General features: G+C 45.4%; 1 protein-coding gene across 1 annotated transcript; it reads right to left on the bottom strand.

Annotated features, from left to right (window-relative positions):
• Nucleotides 1-7,736: 7,736 nt before the first annotated feature.
• Nucleotides 7,737-21,529, bottom strand: LOC136648104 (extracellular tyrosine-protein kinase PKDCC-like). Its single transcript, XM_066624106.1, has 7 exons — nucleotides 21,098-21,529; nucleotides 17,363-17,485; nucleotides 13,601-13,872; nucleotides 12,648-12,727; nucleotides 12,443-12,547; nucleotides 10,950-11,123; nucleotides 7,737-7,840 (listed from the first exon to the last, which is right to left on the bottom strand). Exons 1-7 carry the CDS (start codon nucleotides 21,527-21,529, stop codon nucleotides 7,737-7,739), a joined length of 1,290 nt encoding a protein of 429 aa, XP_066480203.1.
• Nucleotides 21,530-23,038: the final 1,509 nt, after the last annotated feature.

The raw sequence follows: 23,038 nt of genomic DNA, 5'->3' as shown, positions 1-23,038 counted from the left end.
GCTAGAGTGGTGAGTTGAAGGGGGAGGGTGGAGCTCAAGAAGGAGAAAAATGGATAGAAAGCTTTGCAAGATGGTTATATGAAAGACCATATAAAAGTTGGTCCCTTGTGGATAGACTAAGGGCAGTTCCTGGCTCTGAGAAAAAAAATAGTTCATGTGCATCCTGCCTTACTTTGAGGAACTCAAGGAACTGGTCCTCAGGAGTTTCCCATTCAAACACTGAATAAACCCACCCAGATATGCTTGACTTCAGCAGGGTTGCTGAATCATGTGACATGAGATCACATGAAATCATGAAATCTATCAAATTCACATTTATATAGTACTTTACGGCCCAAACGTATCAGAAGTCCACTCTGTCTACTCAGAAGTAAGTCCTATTACAGTCAATGGGACTTACTTCCAGGTAAGTGAGGATAGGATTGTAACCATAGAGTATTTGAAACATTGTATAGCCAGTAACCTTTACAATATCCCTTTAAAGTAGGTCAGTACTATTATCTTCATATTAAAGATGCAAGAAGGGCAGGTGGAGGGGACTTCAGTCTAAAAATAGTGTCTTGTCTGCCACATCATGCAGTTAGAGACTGGCTGATGTATGATGTATTTGAACTTGAGATTTCCTGATTGGTAGCAGCTCCAAATTTGAAAGGGGCCTTGGTGACTTACCCATGCTTTGGGAAGCACATGTCATGCCAACTGTCCCCTGCCCCGCCAAGTACAGGCAGTACACAAACAACAGCCCTCCTTCACCACCATCACTACCTGTATACTGTAGTTAAGAGTTGTAGCAGGAAGGATATCATTTATTGCTGTCACCCCTCCACACTGCCACCCAGTACACTAGTCAGGGTCCCAGAGTGGCCACAGAGGCCACCCACTTTCTTTTTCTCTTTCTTTCTTGATGCCCCAGCCTCTGGTGTTCTAGTGTTCCAAAAGTTTCAGAGTATACCTGGCAGAAGGTGGGAATATCCATAAACTTCACTAGACCTCACTGGGCACCAGATTTGAGAAATTTTGCAGCATGGAGCTTTGGTTCACAAGGAAGGTTTACGATACTGGAGCATGTGATACGTTCCAGAGTCTTGTTATAAAATAGATTACTGTCTTTTTAATTCAAAAGCTATTTCTTTGGGGTCACTGAAAGTTTGCACTGCACAAAACATTGCTGATAAGTGTTATAAAGATATATATATCTTTATATAGCCACCTTGAGTCCCTTCGGGGAGAAAGGCGGGGTAATAATAATAATAATAATTAATAATAAGATGTAGTTTCTCAACAGAGTGCAGGCTTATTTTAGGCTTAAGCCTGAGAGTTTTCAGATACCATTAGTGTTAAATTCACTTATATTGGGGGGAAATTATAGAAAGAAATTGCATAATACAGTATACAAATTGCTCAAATTTGAGGAACTGGGATATGGCAACCATACCTTTGAAGAAAGTATCTTTAATTCAAAACATGTTGGGCTTTAATAACCTGCTGAGTTGCTGTGGTCCTTTGGGGTGTCTTCCCCCAACCTAGCATGACTTTGGGATGCTAGCTAGAGAAGGAGTCCTTTTAAAGTGAATGAGTCAATGAGAATATAGGAGACCTCTGCTCACACTTTGCAAGGCCTAGTGGCCTTAATCCCAGTGGCCCATAACTGTTCCACAGTTGGGAACAGGAATATGATTCCATAGTGGTGCAGATTCTTGCTCACAGGTAATAATGACAAAACAAGACATTTTTATGAATAAGATAACATTCTTTGGGACACAAACAAGAAAACATCAGGGAAAAAATACTACCCATAGACATAGCTGTCTAAAATACAGGGTGACCCCCAAAAAACAGAACCCATAAAAATTTTATTAAATCCTACAAAGGTCCAGTAAATTTCAAGAAACTTACTGGACTCAAACCAAGACATATTGGGGAAGATTATTGTTCCAGTATTTCATGCACAAAGTTGACTTGTATACCCTGAAAGAAAAAAGATGAAAAATTGAAACTGACAGTTTTATTCAAAGATTTGTGGGTTCTGTTTTTTTGGGGTCACCCTGTACCAGTTAAATGCTGTTCAATTTTTAAGCTTCTATCAGTTCAAGCCTGTTCATGTCTACTCAGAAGTAAATCCCACTGTTTTCAATGGGGCTCAAGAAAGTATGTATAGAATTATAGCGGAAGACTAAAAAGCTGTTTCAGCTCATGTCCACAAGATATGCTCACATGCAGGTAAAGTCACTGAGATTGGCGGGATCTGTAATCTCCTAAATGTTAACTTCAGGTTGTATCCAGTGCTGGGCTTCATCCCTTCAGTTTGACTGATAAGAAACCGACCTCCCATCTTGTCTCCTTCCTTGTTTTGGGAGTATTTTGTGCTTCTTTTTATCTCTCGGGTGGGGGTGGGGAGGCAGCTAACTTGTTATCTCTGACAAAACTGGAGGCACAGACAGCCTGAAACCACTCCTCAAAGGGGCAAAAGCAGAAAACAGTGGAGAACCTTGTTGGGGTCTTTTCTCCCTTCTGAGAAGGCCATCACACTGAAAGAAGAATCTTTTGCTGCATTAAGGAAAAAAGATTCCATCACAAAACCCAGTGGAAGGTCACCATTATAAGGAATGGTCTGTCATTAGGGCCACACTGTGGTGCTAAATAAGACATATTCATTAACTGACTATTCTCTAACAACACCCACTGCATGACAATGGCAAGGGATAATTGTGTGGCTGCCTGTTAATACAGTCTCCTCAGGGAAGATAGGGCTATTTGCATTAGTCAGCACAGGGACAAATCTCTGAAGTCCTCTGCCCAAACAAGGCATTGTTGAAAGCCTCACAGCTACCTACAGGTAACCTCTACTACCCTACAGGATGCCAACTTAAAACCTTTCCACATGATAGATGAAACCACTGTCCTCATGCTAACAGGACAATGCAGCACTAGTGTGAATTGGAAGGGACTCAAATTTCACCTCAGCCAAGGGCTCCCACTGGGTAGTCTTAAAATCAAATTAGAAATCAAACAGCAGCACTAGCAAATCATCCCATTTAAAAACACACATGCACACAGGAAGAGCAGTAAAGGGAAGGGTGCTTCTATCAGTCCCTTTTGGCTGTTTTCCCCACCAGAATCTATCTGTTTCATTGGCCTCAGTTCATTGGACTGTTTCATTGGATGCAGAAGATTGTTTTACAGTACTGATTCCGAACCTGTGGTCCATGGACCATAGGTGATCTGTGAGATCCTGAGGAGTGATATGTGAGGCCTCAGGAAAAAAAGTTACCTTTAATCACTTCCAGTGTCTCCTTGTGCAAGCAATCTCCCATGCACCACCCAAGAGGGCAGCGAATGAACTGTCCACAGCCACAACCATTGGTGTCAAACAGTCCATTTGGGAGACGGACCACCAGAGAGGGTGAAAACCAGACTCTCCACAGCCATGTGAGGTCCATGACAATTCCAATTTTTGCCTCATTGGTCTGTGGGCTCCTAAAGGTTGGAAACCACTGTTTTACAGGTTGCAGTAGGGGCTACTGGTACAAACAACCATGGTAGTTCCCCACTTTTGGTAAATATTATTTATGTATTCAGACTTGTCTTTAGCACTTGCAGAACAAACCAGTTCCTTGTGAGGCAGAGAACAGAAAAGAAACGGGGTGCTGTAGTTCTTAATATTAGCTAAGCTGGAGAATAATTTTAGGTAGCACATCCGGTAGTGTCAATAGAAGCTAAATTGGGAAATATTATCTAGCCTCTTGAACTCTCCAGGCTCCACTATTAGCCCAATTCTAGGCCTGGCTACTCAGAAGCAAGTTACATTGTGTCCAATAGGGCTTACTATCAGGTAAGCGTAGAGAGGGTTGTGGCCTTCAGATTGCAGTTCATCTATCTTTTATGGTAGAAGGCATCCTGTCTTCTTCAAAACACACAAATATTGTCGATGTTTACAGTCCATTGCAGGGGGTAAAAGCCTTATATATTCTTCGGCAGCTGGAATTGCAGAGGGGGCAAACCATGCTATGGGGGGTTACAGAACTCCAGTTTACTGGTTTGAGTTTCATTTTGTAAACAGAATAATTAGGAGGAACTGACGTCCCGAGACAGTGCACATTGGCACTCCCATCATCTTTGCCCACCTAGTCAGCTTTCCAACTGTCTGCTTATCACTAGGGGATCTGCCCTCCCACATCCTTCCCTCTACTCACTAGAGTTCATAGCCTCTCCCCAACCCAAGGATATGGAGCTGTAATGATTTCTGCTCTGAAGCCACCAGAGTTGAAACATCTCCAGAACACATAAAACCCCTAGATCAAGAAGGAAATGCATAAATTAGCTCCAACATCTTCATAAGGCATTGGAATGTTCACAACTTCGCAGCAAGTTAGTGCCTAAGCAGAAAGATAGATCTTTTGGCTAATAGTTTATAGTAGTTTTAAGTTTACTGTATGAGATAACATTTAAAAAAACTACAATCCATTTTCAGAGTGGAACAATGTTTATTTGAACAAGGTTTCACATATAAATAGTTTGAACATTTTGCTCAGCAGAATCTCTTTCATTGAAAGTAACACTAAAAAAACCCCAAGGTTGATACAAGACTTTCAAAAAGCCATTTGTCAAATCCAGAAGTCAATAGGACATAGGGTTGCCAACTTTGACTGAAGATATTGCTGGAGGTTCTCGCTTCCCCCCCTCCCCCAATACGACGCAATGGTGGAAGTCCTGTTAAAATCTTTAGGATCTTTAGAAATCACCTGGGAAGTTGGTTTTGATTCTTGGAGACTCTGGGTCAATCCTGGAGGGTTGATGATCCTAATGTCACTAAATTGGTATCCCCTCTTTTACAGCCTGCATGGCAATGATCAGGTTTTGAAAATATCTACAGGATCCTTGAGGTGATATGATCTACCTCTAAAGTATATTATCATCCTAAAGATTCTTCATACAATAGATATTATCTTGTACAACAGCACTATTGATCTTCCCAGCAGCCGCAAAATAAAGAGGCCACCAGTCAAGATTTCTCAAGAGATGCATCACTAATGTTTCCAAAGAGGCAGGCTTAACTCAGGGCGCAATCCAAAGTGCACCCTAGACTGGCAGAAATCCTCTGCGCTGGCCTCCTGGTGTTGCAAAAAGACACTTCTGTGCCACTGGGTGAGTCAGGAGGCCAGCACAGGAGACTTGTGCTGGCCTCTGGAGGCCAAATGCACCCCCAGCAGTGCCGGTGGAGGGTGAGTTTGCACTGCCGGCAGGCCACCAATGCAGGGGCCTGGGGAGGACAGGGAGGAAGTGTTGTGAAGGGCAGAGGAGGGTGGGTGGCAGGCAGACCCAAGGTCTGACTGGGCCTGGGAGGGTGGAGCCAGAATTTGGCACTCTGGATCCTAAACCCCTCTGAGGCGGCCCAGCCTTGTACCAGGCTGCTTGGATCTGCGCCACCTCTTTAGGTGGTGCAGATCCAAGTAGCCCCATTTGGGCCACTGCTGTGTCACCCAGGGGGAGTCGATTCCCCTTGCCCAAGGTTGCACCACTGCCACCCCCAACCCTGCGCTCGATACAGTGCAGGTCAGCTGGCCTGCCTGTTCCAGTGCAGGATAGGATTGGGCTGTCAGTCTCTCTTCCATGTTCTTGGTTCCTGAATCATTTGCATGGGCACCCCCATTACCCACAGCTCTATTCTAAACCTATTTTTCTCAGATGCCTCACTGTGCTCAATAGGATTTATTCTCAAGCAAATTAGCATGCAGTTGCAGCTCTGTTTTTCCTGAGGTTATTTTTGCAGGTGTAGCATAAATCATAGAACCTGGAAAGCTGAAAGTCAGCAAGTCCCAACAGCCTTCTCTATAGCAGGTTTGTCCATATTCACATTAGGACTGTGATCCTATATATTTACTTGGGAGTAAGTCCCAATGAATGCAATGAGACCAACTTATATTTCTATTGAGAAAGGAAGAAGTTGTGCCTGATCTCAGCATGTGGTCAGTCTGTGGAACTCCTTGCCACAGGATGTGGTGATGGCATCTGGCCTAGATGCCTGTAAAAGGGGATTGGACAAGTTTCTGGACGAAAAAATCCATTACAGGTTACAAACCATGATGTGTATGTGCAACCTCCTGATTTTAGAAATGGGATATGTCAGAATGCCAGATGCAAGGGAGGGCACCAGGATGAGGTCTCTTGTTATCTAGTGTGCTCCCTGGGGCATTTGGTGGGCCGCTGTGAGATACAGGAAGCTGGACTAAATGGGCCTATGGCCTGATCCAGCTGGGCTCTTCTTATGTTCTTATATTTTCCAGCAATCAAAAAAGATTGGGAGGTATGGGCACCATCCAGCTAAATTCAAGCACTGTTAACTCCCCGTGATTTCAGTGGGAGAGATATAGGCTACAACTCTATGCAAACTTTCTTGGGAGTAGACCCACTCAACATGGCGGGACTTACTTTTGAGTATGCCTGCATAGAATTGGGCTGTTAAAAACATGCCTTAGCATATCCACTGAAATACATGAGGCTTTAAAAGGGCTTAACTATTTCCTCATTAACTCTGCCTTTTTTCATGGAACTCAAGGATGTGTATATATGGTCTTTCCCAGGCTGGCTTCCATCCAGGAACCGATCAGACCTAGGCCTGCTTACCTTCAGCACAGCTGAAGCGTAGGACAGACAAAAGAAAATATTTCTTTACCCAGTGTGTAATCAATCTGTAGAACTCTGCCACAGGATGTGGTGATGGCATCTGGCCTGGATGCCTTTAAAAGGGGACTGGACAAATTTCTGGAGGAAAAGTTCATCACAGGTTACAAGCTGTGATGGGTACGTGCAACCTCCTGTTTATAAAGGTAGGATACCCGAGAATGCCAGATGCAGGGGATCTTTGGCCTGATCCAGTGGGCCTATTCTTATGTTTTTATATGCATCATGCGCCTTCAGACTATGTCCTGGGATCCACTCTGGTTCAACTGTGTTGGGAATCTGGCTAGATTGTATCCTGGGTTTTCATAGTGAACTGTTTCTATCTGCAAACTCTATTCTGGTAGGGTTACACAGTCTCAACCCAGTTCTTTTCCAACATGCAAAGACAAGTCTTGATCCAGCTACACATAAAAAGCCAAGACTGTACTGTACTGCCTGTAGCTCCAGTCAGAAAACTGGTCACAGAGCCAGTCAGCTACATTTTTTCAAGGGGAGGAGATAAGAGGAAGCAGGGAAGCTCAGTCTATCTTCATGCTCTCCCTTTCCTGAAGAGCTGTTTTAAACCAATTTCTGATTACCTGATCAAAGCAGCCACAGAAGTAAAAGTGGAATAGGAATTGTGTATGCAGTATTGGTTTGCGTGCATAGCTCTTCAACCAGTTGAAGAAGTACATGTTGAAGCCTAGCTGGGCTGGGGCAACTCTCTAGAGCTCCCACAACTGTGTGCCCTCATAGTTACTTCCATTCCTTGGCTGGAGAGTTCATTTCTTGATGCAGCAGGTGTCAATCCATTATCAGATTCTTACAGTTCTTTGAAACCAAACAGTGCACATTGCTGAGAAACCACAGAGCCTAGGAACAGATGAACAATTTGGCAGGGTATTCTGGGAGGGGTGGTATTTTACATGGTAAAAGTTTGCTTTGATCCAGGAAATTGCATAGTTTGACTTGGATGATACTGGCACCGAAAAACATCCTGAAGCAGAAGGAAAGTGTGTCATCTCATTGATGGGTGAAGTTTAGCCTGGTGGCAATTCCTTCTCTGATGGCTCCTGTTAGAGGCTTTCCCTCTGGGCTGCTGATCCTTTAACGTAAGCCACCATGTTGCCACCTAGAATTAAGTCTGTCAAGTTGCTTTGAAACAAAGCAAGTGGACGCCCTGGAGGAAAAGGCAATTGGGGCAGGGAGGGGAGAAAGAAGATTAGTAAGAGTAGCTAAGACTATCTTTGCAAGACAGGCTGCAATTAAAGGAGACCTGGAAAATGTCATTTTCTGGAAGGCTCTTATGACAGAACATCTTGTGCACAAAGTCAAGTTTCTCTGTTGTGGCACTGATAATAAGGGCTAAAGCAAGTTATAGCCACTATAGGTTGCCATTAAAACCAGCCTTCCATGTGCTCCACCACTCAACTTAATAGTCTATTTTGCTCACATTCACAGAGAAACCAATATGATCATATATAAGAACAACAGTTTACAAGTATATGTATATAATCAAGGCTGCAATATGTACAGGGGGGGGCCATATCTGCAGTTCCTGTATCAGCAGATTTTCTTATTCACTGACCTGATCTGTGCTTCCCCCCCCCCCCCCAGGGCTTCCCTGGGCCTCCTAATGCTTTTTAAGACATTAAAAACGTGGCTTCTGATTATTCAAAAAAGTCGGAAGTTGCTTTTTTTGTTTTGCTCTAAGCTTCATTCTGAGCCCACAAGAGGTCAAGGGTGGACATGCACACTCTCTGCTGAGCTCAGAAGAACTCTGCTCCCCTCGCCTCCGAAGCGTGGGGGATATTCTCTGGCATCTGTGGTTTTGCTTAACCATGGGGGCTTCCAGAATGGAACCCCTGCAGACACCAGGGTACACTTGTATAGAGCAATCCCATGAATGTTTATTCAGAAGTAAGTCCTGTTGTGTTCAGTGGGATCTATATCCAGGTAACCATGCATAGGATTGCCTCTTTGGTTGACTAATCAATTGGATGAATGGGATCAACTGGGTTTTTAATCATCAGTATTCTTATTTTTAAAAATCTGTTTCCAAATTAATTAAAACAGCAGATAGTACTCAAAATCTTGAAAAAGGCATTTTCTCCTTTATGTAAGAGAAGAGGGAACACCTCTAAACTTGCCTTACGGCAACAAGGATGCATAATTTCAAAACAAGTATGTTGTTGGAAATATTGTTTTTATATGCAAATATACGCAAATTAGTAGATTCATATGATGAATCAACTAACATTTCTTTAATCAAGCGATAGCACCTAACTACAAATTCAATACATAAATCAAATCTGCTTTTTTTTTTTTAGCATGGGGAGAGTAACTGGCCCACCTCACCCCAGCACTGTCTGTTCTAGTGGCTGTCTGCTAGTATTCTTTTTGCATCTTTTTAGATTGTGAGCCCTTTTGGGACAGGGAGCCATTTAGTTATTTGATTTTTCTCTGTAAACCGCTTTGTGAACATTTAGTTGAAAAGCGGTATATAAATACTGTTATTGTTATTTATTGCTTTTCTAACATCAAATTATTTTTCTGTGCTAGCAAAATGATTGCTGTGGCATTTTCATGCGAGATTGCAATTTTTAAAAAAATCTTGGTATGAATATATATATTTAGGAGAAGGAAAAAAGACATTAGTTCAGCTTGAAGATTAGATGCACAGCAAATTATTTTTAACAGCAGTAGATGGTTAGCATTAATCTGCACCCTCTCATTATTAACACTAGGGCTAATAACTCAAACGACTAGTACTGGAAGTAACTGGTGATGACACCATTGCCAGTTACTTCTGGGTTGAGAGGCCAGATGTAACACAATACACACCAGTAAGAGGCTCAGGGTGGACAGGAGGGCTTTTTCGAGTGTGAAAAAGCATTCTTTGGAGCCTCCTACCTCTGTTTGTTGAGTCATGTTCTTGGTCTCAGTGTTGGGTGAGAGGGGTCCCGTGAGTTCCACCAGACACCACCTCCAGTACTACTGGTGGTACCTGTACCACTAGTTGAGAAACATTGCTTTAGACCAGGGGTGCCCAAACCAGAGCCCTGGGGCCACTTGTGGCCCTCGAGGCCTCTCAATGCTGCCCTCAGGGAGCCCCCAGTCTCCAACGAGCCTCTGGCCCTCTGAAGATTTGTTGGAGCCTGCTCTGGCCTGAAGCAACTGATCTCAGTGTGAGGGCGACTGTTTGACCTCTCACGTGAGCTGCGGGATGAGGGTTACCTCTACTGCTTGCTGTTTCACGTCTGTGATGCAGTAGCGGCAGCAAAGGAAAGGCCAGCCTTGCTTTGTGCAAGGCCTTTTATAGGCCTTGAGTTATTGCAAGACCTTCATTCATTCATATAAGTTCCATCTCAAAAATATTCATTTATGTAAATTTATTCCAATTTGGAATGTAAATTAATTCTTTTTTTCCCTGGCCCCCAACACAGTGTCAGAGAGCTGATGTGGCCCTCCTGCCAAAAACTTTGGACACCCCTGCTTTAGACAAACCTATGCATACCACATCAGTTACCATATACAGCACAAACTGAAGCTGTTTTTGGGTTGCAGGATGCAGAAGCTGTTTAAATGATGCTGAAGAGAGCTGCACAAAAAATATTTGGTACAGCAAACAAAAGAGATCAAATCACTTGACAGGAAGTCCAGAAGAAAAGTGAGATCCTCCTTGCTCTGTAGTTCCCTACTCTCAGTCTCTTTTGCAGCCAACCACAGCTTGTCCAAACAGGCAAACTATGGTTTGCTAAAAATCAAGATCAGAGGATGAGAAAGGCTCAACAATTCTGAGGTTTTTCTCTGCTTGTTCAACTAACAAAATGCCAAACCCATGGCTTAATAACTGAACCACTCCATCCGTTAAGCGCAATAGTTATCCGATTGAAATTCCTACCCTGTCTCACCTTTCAAGGATGAACACCAAAAGATTTCAGAAGAGAGAAAAAAAGGAAGCAGCAATTGCACCAGCTTCTTTTAAACCATATTAACTCACCATCAGGAGATGAGCTTAATTTGGGCGGCTGCAAAAATGATGAGTGGAACACGATAGGAAGCTAAAAACGTGTTAAAAGGAAACTCATTGGCTTTTTAAGTAACTGTCAGCACAAGCCTATACATGCCTACTCTGAAATAAGCTCCACTGAGTTCAATTACTTCCAGGAGAGTATGTATAAGATGCGAGTCACCTAACACAGGTTGTCAGACTCTATTCTAGAGAAGCAAAGCTGTTCTCAACCAGAGTTGCAGTCTGTTACCAGAATTCAGTCATTTGCTCTCACCTGTCCAGGTCTTCTTTGGAGTGACAATAAAACGTTGACAGTGCGGATGAGAATTGCAAATAGCAGCAGCTTCCTCTGCATTGTGAACAGAGAGCATACATCCCAAATTGCTGTAAGACAGCCAGCATTTATAGTCTTCTGAATCCATATGAAACACGTTTAAGGCAACATATTCTGGGGGTAAGAGACAAACATTGACCTGTTTGCAACTACGAGTGTTGCAAAATCTCGTAAAATCTGTTTTAGGTGTGGCTATAAGTAAGAAAACAATAAGTTGATTGTGCTTCCTATTTGCCACCTCATCTAAAAATGGATCAATGCCTCCCTGCCTGGGATTGCGCATCTGATCTTTCTCTTTCCCCTTCCCTCACAAGTGTTTTGTCATGTCCAGGGTCGGCCTTTGGGCAATTTGGCCAATTCGGCAGAATCGGGCCCCCCGTGTTTCAGAGGTGCCCTGAGCTGCCACTGCTCCAAATGCCGTTTCAGATCTCCCACCTGCCCTCACCTCCAAATGGCTCAAGGTGGGCCTCCCAGAAGCAGTTGGTGGTGATGTCATCATGCCACCACCAACTGTTTCTGGGTGCCACGCTTTGTGCATGCCATCTTTGGTGCTTGGCTGGCTGCAGCTGAAGTCACCATAGCTGCATGGTAAGTTGGGGGCCCTGCAGGAAGGGCAGAGGGCCCTGTGCAAGCACTCTGTGTTAGGCTGCCAGTCCTGGGGCCAGTCCTGGTCATGTCTTAAATGGTGCTGGAGCAGCTGTACAGATCTCATCTGAGTGCTGTGTACTCAGACTAGGCTTCCTGGGTGATGACAACATTGCTAGCACTCCAGAGGCCCTGCCATGAATATGGAAGGGGTCTGCACAAGCGGTGCAAAAACTCAGAGGGAACACTGGCTGGGACACTTTGGATGTATCCTAAAAGACTATAATACTTCGTTATTCTCTTCACAGAAAACTTTTATCCTAAATCTGGCATTTAGCCTAGAAGTCTAAAAAACGTTTATCCTTCTAATCTGGCAGGTCTGGAATTTTACTTCATTTGTATGTATATACAGTAAGGATTCCATTACTATCCTTGACCAGCTACAAAGTCTCAGGAGCTATACCACTCCCACTTTAACAAAAATACAACACAACTGGTTTATAATAAATCATCCTGACTTTCAAACTTAAATATGCAGTGATCTGAGAGATCAAGCCATCAATTAATACAAACCAGACTCATCACTAATTGCCATCACTGGCCTCAATGCAGAAAAAGTTAACTGTGCTGAAGTCCCATTAAATTATTGGGAGTTCAGTTAACCATGGTTAGTTTCTTGCATTCATTTCAGCAGGACAAAAAGCACCACTAACTTTGAACTGAGTCTGATTTAGGTTCCCTGAGCATACTGTATGCTTTGAAATGCAATGAGTACCTTGCTGAGATCAAATCATTGCAGGAAGTTAATATAATACAAATGGTTATAGGAGCACATGTGAAACCTGTACCTTTTAAATGAGAAGGCTTTTTCTGCAGATAAAGTCCAGACTTGTATAAATGCAAAACTTTCTGAAAAGCTTTCAGGGTTTCATTTACTCCATATCGTAATTCACCTACATTTACAGAGGGAGAAAGCAGTTTAAGGAAAAAGAGCAGCTCATCAAAAGCAGCTTTTGTTGAAATAAACTTTTAAAATTTTATGTTAGCACATACCTGTGGCATTCAGAATATCCTTCAGAAAGGGTTGCAAAGCAAGGGGTGCAGTGTGGGGCAAGAGATATGTGAAAAAATACCTAGAATATTGTAAGACCTGTGTTAATGGTGTTCTGAACTAGTATAGCTTAAAAGGCAAATATTGTTAAAATCAGGTATACTATTAAATGATTCCTAAAATATCCAATAGATTCCCCCACCAACAGCAGACAGTGAAAACTGGAGGATGTTTAAGAATTTCAAGGGTATAGAATTCTCAAAGAGTTTGGGGGTGGGGCCTTAGCATTTGATGGTTTTGACAGTAGCAAGAGTTGACAGTTACAAGATGTTTTTCACTATGCCTTGTGGACAAAGGGGATAGCACAAAAACCAACACGGTTGTCAGTTTTCCCCCAGAAGGGTCCTCTGAATATGCTATGTCAAGACACTCCATCAGTCCAGAGGCAAAAATAGGCCCTGCCAGGAAGAACTCAGCCCTTCCTCCATTGCTTCCCAGAGAGGCAAACTGTAGCCTGCAGACCCTCGTGTATGGCCCCTACCTCAACCCACTCTCCACCCTACTGACTTCCACCCAACACCCGACTCTGAAAATAACTTCTCTGATCTATACTGCTCCTCAAATGGCTTGAATCAAAAGAACAGTGAGGTTAAGCTTCTGACTTTCAGGTGCTCTCCCCAGCTCTAACTGAGAGGATGCCCTGTGGCCTCTACAGCTTCCCATTTCTGACCAAGATGGGCCTTGCCATTCTTGACACCATTGCACTTGATGGTTCCCAGCTCGGCCAGGAGATCTTCTGCACCTCCTTCACCCAGATCCAGTTTGACTAGGAAGCAACATAAAACAGTTGCATGGACAGCAAATTCTAGAAGGGAAATTTCCTATATCTGGATATGATCTGGATATGACTTTAATCACAATATGCTATGATTTGTATGCTTGCTTTCTAACACACCGGTATGCATTGAAGAGATTCATCTTCTCGTTTATGCCTTCACACTTCCCATATGCAGTACACTTGAGGGAAAAGCTTTTAGTGGGGAATTCCAGCTTGCAGTCATCATCCACCTGGCATGGCAATTCTTCGATGCTTGCATCATCCAGGTCTGTGACTTTCAGAACCCCATCCACCAAAACAAACTGCCTGGGCTGGAAATCCAGAAGGGCAATGGAACCCAGTGGAGAATGAGCCAAGTAGTGGAGCAGTTGTATCAGATCCAGGCAAATCTGAAACAGAGGAGTATAGAGTGACTGAGAACATAAGAACACTGGAGAACAATTATGACTGTTTGTTTGCAGTGCCCCGTCTTTTTCAATTATATTATAGGACCACAGTCAGTCTTTCAATATAATTATTATTATTAAGAACATAAGAACATCAGGCCATAGGCCCATCTAGTCCAGCTTCCTGTACCTCACAGCAGCCCACCAAATGCTCCAGAGAGCACACCAGATTACAAGAGACCTGCATCCTGGGGACCTCCCTTGCATCTGACATAGGCCATTCGTAAAATCAGGAAGTTGCACATACACATCATGGTTTGTAACCCTTAATGGATTTTTCCTCCAGAAACTTGTCCAATCCCCTCTTAAAGGCATCCAGGCCAGATGCCATCACCACATCCTGTGGCAAGGAGTTTGACAGACCAACCACATGCTGAGTGAAGAAATATTTTCTTTTGTCTGTCCTAACTCTCCCAACACTCAATTTTAGTGGACGTCCACTGGTTCTGGTGTTATGGGAGAGTATAAAGAGCATCTCTCTATCCACTCTGTCCTTCCTGTGCATAATTTTGTATGTCTCAATCATGTCACACCTCAGGCTCCTCTTTTCTAGGCTGAAGAGGCACAAATGCTGTAACCTTTCCTCATAAGGAAGGTGTCCCAGCCCAGTAATTATCTTAATCACCCTACCCCCAATTCCCATCACATGCACAACAACCAGGGTAAAAAAGAGGGGGAGATTTGTTTACAGGAAAAGAGGGAGTGTACCCTGACACTTCCTATCAATTCAGCCCTCAGGGTGGTAGTTGCTCTAGTTCAGGGGTGTCCAAAGTTTTTGGCAGGAGGGCCACATCATCTTTTGACACTGTGTCGGGGGCTGGGGGGGGAGAATTAATTTACATTTAAAATTTGAATAAATCTACATACGCTTACATAAATGTATATATTAAAGATGAACTTATTTTGTATTGGCAACCTTCAGTCTCGAAAGACTATGGTATTGCGCTCTGAAAGGTGGTTCTGGCACAGCGTCTAGTGTGGCTGAAAAGGCCAATCCGGGAGTGACAATCCCTTCCACACCGGGAGCAAGTGCAGTCTGTCCCTGGTCTGTCTCCCTGGCTATGGGCCTTCCTTCTTTGCCTCTTAGCCTCAGACTGTTGGCAAAGTGTCTCTTCAAACTGGGAAAGGCCATGCTGCACAGCCTGCCTCCAAGCGGGCCGCTCAGAGGCCAGGGTTTCCCACTTGTTGAGGTCCACTCCTAAGGCCTTCAGATCCCTCTTGCAGATGTCCTTGTATCGCAGCTGTGGTCTACCTGTAGGGCGCTTTCCTTGCACGAGTTCTCCATAGAGGAGATCCTTTGGGATCCGGCCATCATCCATTCTCACGACATGACCAAGCCAACGCAGGCGTCTCTGTTTCAGCAGTGAATACATGCTAGGGATTCCAGCACGTTCCAGGACTGTGTTGTTTGGAGATGAACTTATATGAATGAATGAATGAATGAATGAATGAATGAATGAATGTCTTGCAATAGTTCAAGGCCTATAAAAGGCCTTACACAAAGCAAGGCTGGCCTTTCCTTTGCTGCCACTACTGAATCACAGATGTGAAACAGCAAGCAGCGAAGGGAGCCCTCAACCCACTGCTCACACAAGAGGTCAAGCAGTCGCCCTCACGCTGAGAGCAGTTGCGTGGGGCCAGTGTGGGCTCCAGCAAATCTCCAGAGGGCCAGAGGCTCATTGGAGACTGGGGGCTCTCTGAGGGCCGCATTGGGAGTCCTTGAGGGCTGCAAGTGGCCCCAGGGCCTGGGTTTGGGCACCCCTGCTCTAGTTCAACGTTTGTCCCCCACTCTACCACTTTGCATGGTCGTAACACTGGAAGTAACTGCTGATGTCACTGCCAGTTAATTTTGGATTGGGAGGCCAGATGCAACGCAACCCACACCAGTGTGAGGCTCAGAGCAGAGGGGAGGGTTTTTTGAGCTTGCAAAAACATGCATGCTGGAGCTCTGCCGTCTGAGTCGAGCCTCCTACTACTGCTTGTCATGTTGCATTGTTGGTCTTGCTGCTAGGCAGCAGGGGCCTGGGGTCCCATGTGTACCACCAGACACCACCTCAAGTACCACTGGTTGAGAAACACTGCTCTGGTTGCACCTGACTGATCTTATCTTACCAGCACAATCTTATGCATGTCTACTCAGAAGTTGCTCTCATGGCATTCGATGTGGACTATTTCCCGGAAAGTATGTACAGGATTGTAGCCTTGGTGGATAGTAACACTTCCCGTTACTCACTGTTAGCACTAAATGAGCAACTTCCTCCTAAACAGCTCCCTGCGGAAACACCCAATGATTTTGCCCTTCATTTTATTTATTTGCATCCTGCCCTTCTTTCTGATGAAACTCAAAACATCATGCATGGGAATCTCCCATCTTGTTCTCGAAAGAATCCTGTGGGGTAGGGTGGAAAGAGATGCTGAGTGGCCCAAGGACATTCATAGCTAAGGAAGAAGCGGAACCTGAATTTCTCACTTCCAAATCCAACAGTCTAGACACGACTATGCTAGTTACAAGTCTGCTTTATCACATTACTCCTGTGTTGCAACCATTCATTTCCATGAGGTTTACGCAGAAGAAGATTGTGCTCATTGCCACAGGTGTGACTTAAAACATATAATCTTTAGTTCTCTTACAGCAGCAGGGCTGGTCGAACCCCGTCCTGGGGACCAAATCTGGGTTTCAGCCGACTCCTTCCCCTCCCGTGACTGGAACTTTTAGTTCTGGAGTGCTGCGAGACTTCATGTCCCCAGACTGGGGGACGGAGATTGGCTGGGACATTCCAGCCAGTCGTGTCTTCAATTGAAATCCGGGCGCAATGCAGACTTATCCCATCTGGGGTCATGAAGTTCCGCAGTGCTCCAGAACTAAAAGTGCCAGTCGCACCTGGGACCTCATTCCCCATGCACAGCGAGCACCGCTGTATTACTGCTCCTAAGCAGGTTTACTTAATTAGGAGTAAGTAATTAAGAGAATTAAATACCACAGAATTCTGTAGGGCTTACTCCCAGGTAAGCATGCATGCAACTGGGGTCTGAACCTCTAAGAATTGCTCTGTTTCTATTATCCTGAACCCAATCTATTATCGCATGGGAGTAAATTCCCTATGAATATTTGTACTCTGGATGAAGGACATATGCTGATTCTACAATTACATTTGGTACAGGTCATTTGTTTGTTAAAGATCAAACAGCTCTTCCCTCTTTCACATCATTTCTGACTTTTAACTGCTAGCAGTGAGGGGGATCCTTTTTTTTTTAAAGTGCAATCTCAAAGAAACCAAAACGATTTTGTTTAAGAGCCTTGCCATAAGCAAACAGAAAACACCAACAAGAAAATCCCATTTGCCCCAGCAGCCATCATGGGATCTTTGCACTGGGCTCAGCCTGAGGTCTAAATGCAACCGATAAAAGGAACAGAGTGGTTTTGTTTTCTTACTTTAAATCTCTCTTCCCAGGGGGTCTGCAGAAGCTGAATCATCTCCAAGGGGGTTCCCAACTCCAGGATAGTGGTGACCTTCATTTCAGGATCTAAGCTCCTATTGTAACATTGACCATGCAACTGTCAAAAGAAAATTGCCAGATTAATAAAGATGAAAATGCAGGAATTTCTGCATTTCTAGAAGGTATAGTTAAGTAAGAACAGGACAGAAAGGGCAAATATAAATTTACACAGAACTCAGCTGGTCTTCTGGGACTTCACTACAGTAAGAAAATTCCAAGATGTTTTGGTTCCAGGCGTGCTGACACTGGATAAACCATAAAGTTAATTACTTTGGATTTTGAAGTTGAGTGTTTATACCTCCCAGATAATGCTTTTCTATTGGTCTTTATTTACCATTAACTCAGACAAGAATAATTTTTCTGCTAAAAGGTATGGCAATCAGCTTTCTGTGGCCTCCCCCCTCCCCATCTCCTTATGAGATCATTAACAACAATTAACAAGAGGGGAGAAAAAAAAAGAGACTTCAGATTTAGTTTACAGGATGCAGATAAAGCCTTTTTCTATGAGTGGTCTATCTGCACTTGATGTTTTTGATTAAACATTCTTCAATTAGAATTAACTTAGGGCTGCAAAGCCTTCCCTGTCTCCAGCTGTGGGCTAGCATGGTACGCCCCCTTCCTTTTTAAAATGTAAATACGTATTAGGTTCAAAAGCAAAACACAGGGCACACTGTGACAGTCATCCAACATTTTAATCCCATGATTGCATTGTATTGAGTAGGCTCACAGCACAAGCCTATGCATGTCTACTCAGATGTAAGTCCAATTGTGTTCAATGAGACTTGCTCCTAGGAAAGTGTGCATTTAGGACTGCAGCCTCAGTTAGGGCTGGCAACAGATTTTAGAATCTTCAATGGATTAAAGATCTGATTTGTAACTAATAAAATTTAAAACAAACAGATCAAACCCTAGGAAAAAAAATCATAATATAAACACAACTTTGTGAACATATTTAAGGAAATATGTGAGAGATAAAATTAAATACATGAAAGCTAGCACTCATTGCAACACAGAAAGGCAATCTGACTGTTTTCTGTTTCGTACCCAATTAAACTAACACTCCAGAACCAAGAAAAGTCTTATAAATAAAAATGTGTGCCCTTGATTTGCAGCCCCAAGAATTAAAAATGAAACTTTGAGTTATCCATTGAAGCCAATTAGTCAAATAAACTAGTAGAGGCTGCATTTATCTGCACTTACTGGAGCATATAGTTCTACAAGGAGGAATTACAGACTAGTATAAAGATTTTACTATTTAAAGCAGTTACACTTACATATGTGTTTCATTCCCTGGTTTGATTTCAACATGTGGACTGGGAAGATGTTACACATACCATGGACCCAATATTTTGTTTCAGCTGCCTCTCAGTCTGCAACATCAGCCCACCACAGGCTTAAGATATTTGGAGTGCTAAAATTGCAGAGGGAAGGCACTTTGGTTTAAACAAGACTCCAGGTGTGCATGGATAATTTCTTTATGTTTGTCTAATGTTTAAATCAGGCCCCCAGGGTGCTTACTGTAAGGACACAGCCAAGCCACTGCTTCCCTGATAGGAAGTACAGTAGAACAGCGGTTCCCAAACTTTTTAGCACCAGGACCCACTTTCTAAAACAACACTCTAGCAGGACCCACCTAGGTTTACCAGATTTTTTTTTTTAAAAGGAGCTCTAGAAACAAATATTCATAAATAATAATAATAACCAGAAAAAAGACCCTCAAACATTTGTCTCCGTGTATTTATCCATGTATGTACACATGCTTGCAAACTGCAGAAGCTGAGCTCTTTGCAAGGCAAGCAGCTATCTTGCAAACTGTAGGAGCCGAGCTCTTTGCAGGGTAATTAGCAGCCACAGAATCTAATTTTTGAACAGCCTCATGGCTTGAGGCAATTAGTGATCTGATCTTTCCACTACCCTTTTAGGCACCCACCAAAAATCAGGTCGCGAACCACCCATAGTTGGGGAACCAATACAGTAGAGGGAAAGTCTTACCAAAGAGGTACCAGGTAGTATAGGGTGTGATGGCATCAGTGCTGACTTGGACTAGCAACATTCACCAAAAGGATCAGTCAGCTCATCATATTTGCAAGAATCAAAGTATGGATAACCTCAATCGGACCATTGGTCCACCTGGGTCAGTACGGTACTGTCAACACCAGTTTTGGTATGGATAGGAATTCTTCTCTACTCTTGCAGAGATTGAACCTGAAACCATCCACATGTGCCTTACCACAGAGACAGAGTCCTTTCCCCAACTGCACTCCCCCAATTTCATTTTGATAGACTCCATACACTGAGGCTTGGCTGCACCCTTCGGATGGGTGTGTGATCACCAATACCCAAACCTATGCTAGCATAGAAGGCACTTTACTCCTCAGTGAAACACCATTAGATTAAGAAGGGAGTCTGACAGTTATCTGACAGTTAAGTTCTTCACTTAAGAGAAAAACACCAGACCAGAACCCAGCCTCCAACAAAGATTCTTTTCTGGGTCAAATTTGATTTGCCTTTCCCCCCCCATCCCATCACTAGATCAGTTCACAGAGATACTAAGATTTACACCAATTCGAACTGCAACCTCAAGCCCCATTGGCTTCAAACAGAATAAGAGGAACTTATTTTCAATTAAATATCATTAGGACCTAATTGCAATCAAGTCTGAAGACAAAACACAATTCATGGCAGCACTCCACATTTACACTCAGAATCCACTGTGTTCAATGGAACTACTCTCAGGTAAAGGTGCGTAAGCAGCCGAAGGCGCACTGAATTCAGTGTGGCTTGTTTCCAAGACAACACAACGAGTAGATATGATGAATCTGTTCCACTGCAGGCAGCGCTCAACCTCCGCCCGGTTGCAAGGGTGGTAACCAAAATCCTAGACTATGTGAAAAAAGCACAGTGGGCAATAGAGCATGTGCAGAACACATTCCCTTTCCTAGACAGAGATCACCAAGACCCCCATACCTAACCACTGAGCGATGGTTCCAACCCTACTGAATTCAGAGTGCAAAAAGCACACTAGCTTCTGAGCCAAGCAGTGGCGTAGCTAGAGGAGGGGGAATGCCCAGCAGGAGCAGCCATGCTGGGCAGGGGGAGCAAAACAGAGGCGTACCCAGTAGATGCACCCAGTAGGTGTACTGGGGATGCTGCCAGTGGCATAGCAGGAGGGGGAAGCACTAAGTTTTACAGGGAACCTCTCCTCAGTGTGCAGGCAGCCCCTCCACTTTGGAACCATGCTGGGCAGGGGGAGCAAAAGGGAGGCGTACTCAGTAGATGCACCCAGTAGATGCACCGGGGATGCTGCCAGTGGCATAGCTGGGGGGGCAAAGCACTGGGTTTCGCATGCGGTGTGCAAATGGCCCCTCCCTTCGGAACCATGCCAGGCAGAGGGAGCAAAACGGAGGCGCACCCAGGAGATATATTGGGGGATGCTGCCAGTGGCGTAGCTAGAGGGGGGCAAAGCACGGGGTTGCGCAGGGAACCTCACCGCAGCGGGCAAGGGGCCCCTCTGGGGCGAATGCTTCAGAATGACTCCAAAGGGGAGGGCCCCTTGCCCGCTGCGGTGCGGTTCCCTGCGCAACCCAGTGCTCTGCTCCCCCGCTAGCTACGCCACTGGCCCCCACTAGCGCCTGGACGGCTGCCCCCCGCCCGCGGCGCCGCTACCTGCCTTGACGACGCCGGGGTGCCGCAGGCTCCGCAGCAGGACCAGCTCCTTGAGCAGCTTGTAGGTGGCGAGGCGGCGGCAGCCGTCGGGGTGCCCGTGGCGCCGCACGCAGCGGCTCACGTCGCGGCCGGCCCCGTGCACGGACTTGAGGGCGACGCGCTGGCCGGAGGGCGGCGGCAGCAGCGCGCCCAGCACCAGCTTGGTGATGCCGGAGCCCACCCAGCCCACGCCCGTCGCCCCGCGCACAGCCGCGCAGCCCAAGCCCCGCGCCGGCGGAGCGCGCGCCCGGGCGGACAGCAGGCGCAGGTCCCGCCGCCGCTGCTCCAGCTCCCGCTGCAGGCTGGGGGGCGGCCTCCCCAGGCCGCAGAGCAGCAGGGCCACGGCCAGCAGGGCGGGGGCGCCCAGCAGCGCAGCCAGCGCCCGGGACCCCTGCATGGCGGGCGAGGCGCGCACGGCCCGGGGAGCTCCTGCTCTCTGGCTCTCCGGCCGCCTCCCGCTCCGTCTAGCCGGCAGAGGCGCTCCGCCCCCCCAGGACTCTCCTCCCCAAGCCCCGCCCCGGTCCCAGGTGGGCTCCTGAAGTTCCAGGGCTCGCCCATGCGCAACCAGAACAGAACGAAGAAAAGATGTCTTTACCCAGCGTGTGATTAGTCTGTGGAACTCTTTGCCACATGACGTGGCGATGCCGCCTGCCCTAGGTGTCTCTCAAAGGGGATTGGACAGGAAATATCTTCTCCAAGCCCCGCCCCAGTCCCAGGTGGGCTCCTGAAGATGCCAGTCTCTTCAACAGGAGGTCATAAGAAGAGCCCCGCTGAATCAGGCCATAGCCCCATCTAGTCCAGTTTCCTGTATCTCATAGTGGCCCACCAGATGCTTCAGGGAGCACGCAAGACAACAAGAGACCTGCATCCTGGTGCCCCCCCTTGCATCTGGCATCCTGAGGTAGCCTACTTCTAGAACCAGGAGGTTGCACATACCTATCACGGCTTGTAATTTGTGATTGATTTTTCCTCCAGAAATTTGTCCAATCAGCTCTTCAAAGCATCCAGGCAAGATACCATCCTGTGGCAAGGAGTTCCACAGACTATTTACACACTGGGTAAAGAAATATTTTCTTTGGTCCATTCTAACCCTCCCAACACTCCATTTTAGCAGATATCCCCTGGTTCTGGTGTTGTGTGAGGGAAAAGAACATTCCTCTATCCGCCACCCTATCCTGTAGCAAGGAGTTCCACATATTAGTGGATATCCCCTGGTTCTGGTGTTGTGTGGAAGGGAAAAGAGCATTCCCCCTTCCCACTCTATGTATCATCCTATCCTGTGTCAAGGAGTTCCACATTTTATTGGATATCCCCTGGTTTTGGTGTTGTGTGGGAGGGAAAAGAACACCCCCCCCCATCCACTCTATCCACCCCCTTCATAATTCTGTTTGTCTCAATCATGTCCCCCCTCAGTCGCCTCTTTTCTAGGCTGAAGAGGCCCAAAAGCTTCAGCCTTTCCTCATAAGGAAGGTGCCCCAGCCCAGTAGTCATTTTGGTTGCTCTCTTTTGCACCTTTTCCATTTCCACTATGTCCTTATACAGGTGAGCACAACTTTTCGACACTCCAACCAGCAATGGGCTGCATATGCAATGCTGCTGCTGGTCCCTGCACACACACACCCTAGCCTTCAGAACTGAGGGGAGCTCTGCATCCCTCGCCTCCAGAGGCTTTTCTGAGCCTGAGAGAGGCAGAGGGCTCAGAATGCCCAAATCGCATGGTGTGGGGAGTGCAGCTTCCCCTCATCTTTGGAGGCTTCTTTTAGCTACAAGCCTCACTTGGCAATGGGAGTGCCCGCCCGCATCCCTGTAGCTAAGTGATGTACAACAGGACGTCAGGGAAGCCAAAGCTCAGTCATGCAGCAACCATCGATCAAAACAGATTTAGAACAGATAAAAGAAAATATTT

The sequence above is a fragment of the Tiliqua scincoides genome, chromosome 1, assembly GCF_035046505.1.
Source record: "Tiliqua scincoides isolate rTilSci1 chromosome 1, rTilSci1.hap2, whole genome shotgun sequence".
In the NCBI taxonomy this organism is placed as follows: Eukaryota; Metazoa; Chordata; class Lepidosauria; order Squamata; family Scincidae; genus Tiliqua; species Tiliqua scincoides.
This window is presented reverse-complemented; position numbering and strand designations above follow the sequence as displayed.

What these genes read in the sequence shown, in the direction of transcription:
- LOC136648104 (XM_066624106.1), bottom strand. Translation starts at nt 21,529, where the DNA reads ATGCAGGGGTCCCGGGCGCTGGCTGCGCTGCTGGGCGCCCCCGCCCTG. An exon ending in GGATATTCTGAATGCCACAG is followed by an intron (nt 12,548 to 12,647) that starts GTATGTGCTAAC and finishes CTGTAAATGTAG; the next exon opens with GTGAATTACGATATGGAGTA. An exon ending in TCCAAAGAAGACCTGGACAG is followed by an intron (nt 7,841 to 10,949) that starts GTGAGAGCAAAT and finishes CTTTTCCTCCAG; the next exon opens with GGCGTCCACTTGCTTTGTTT.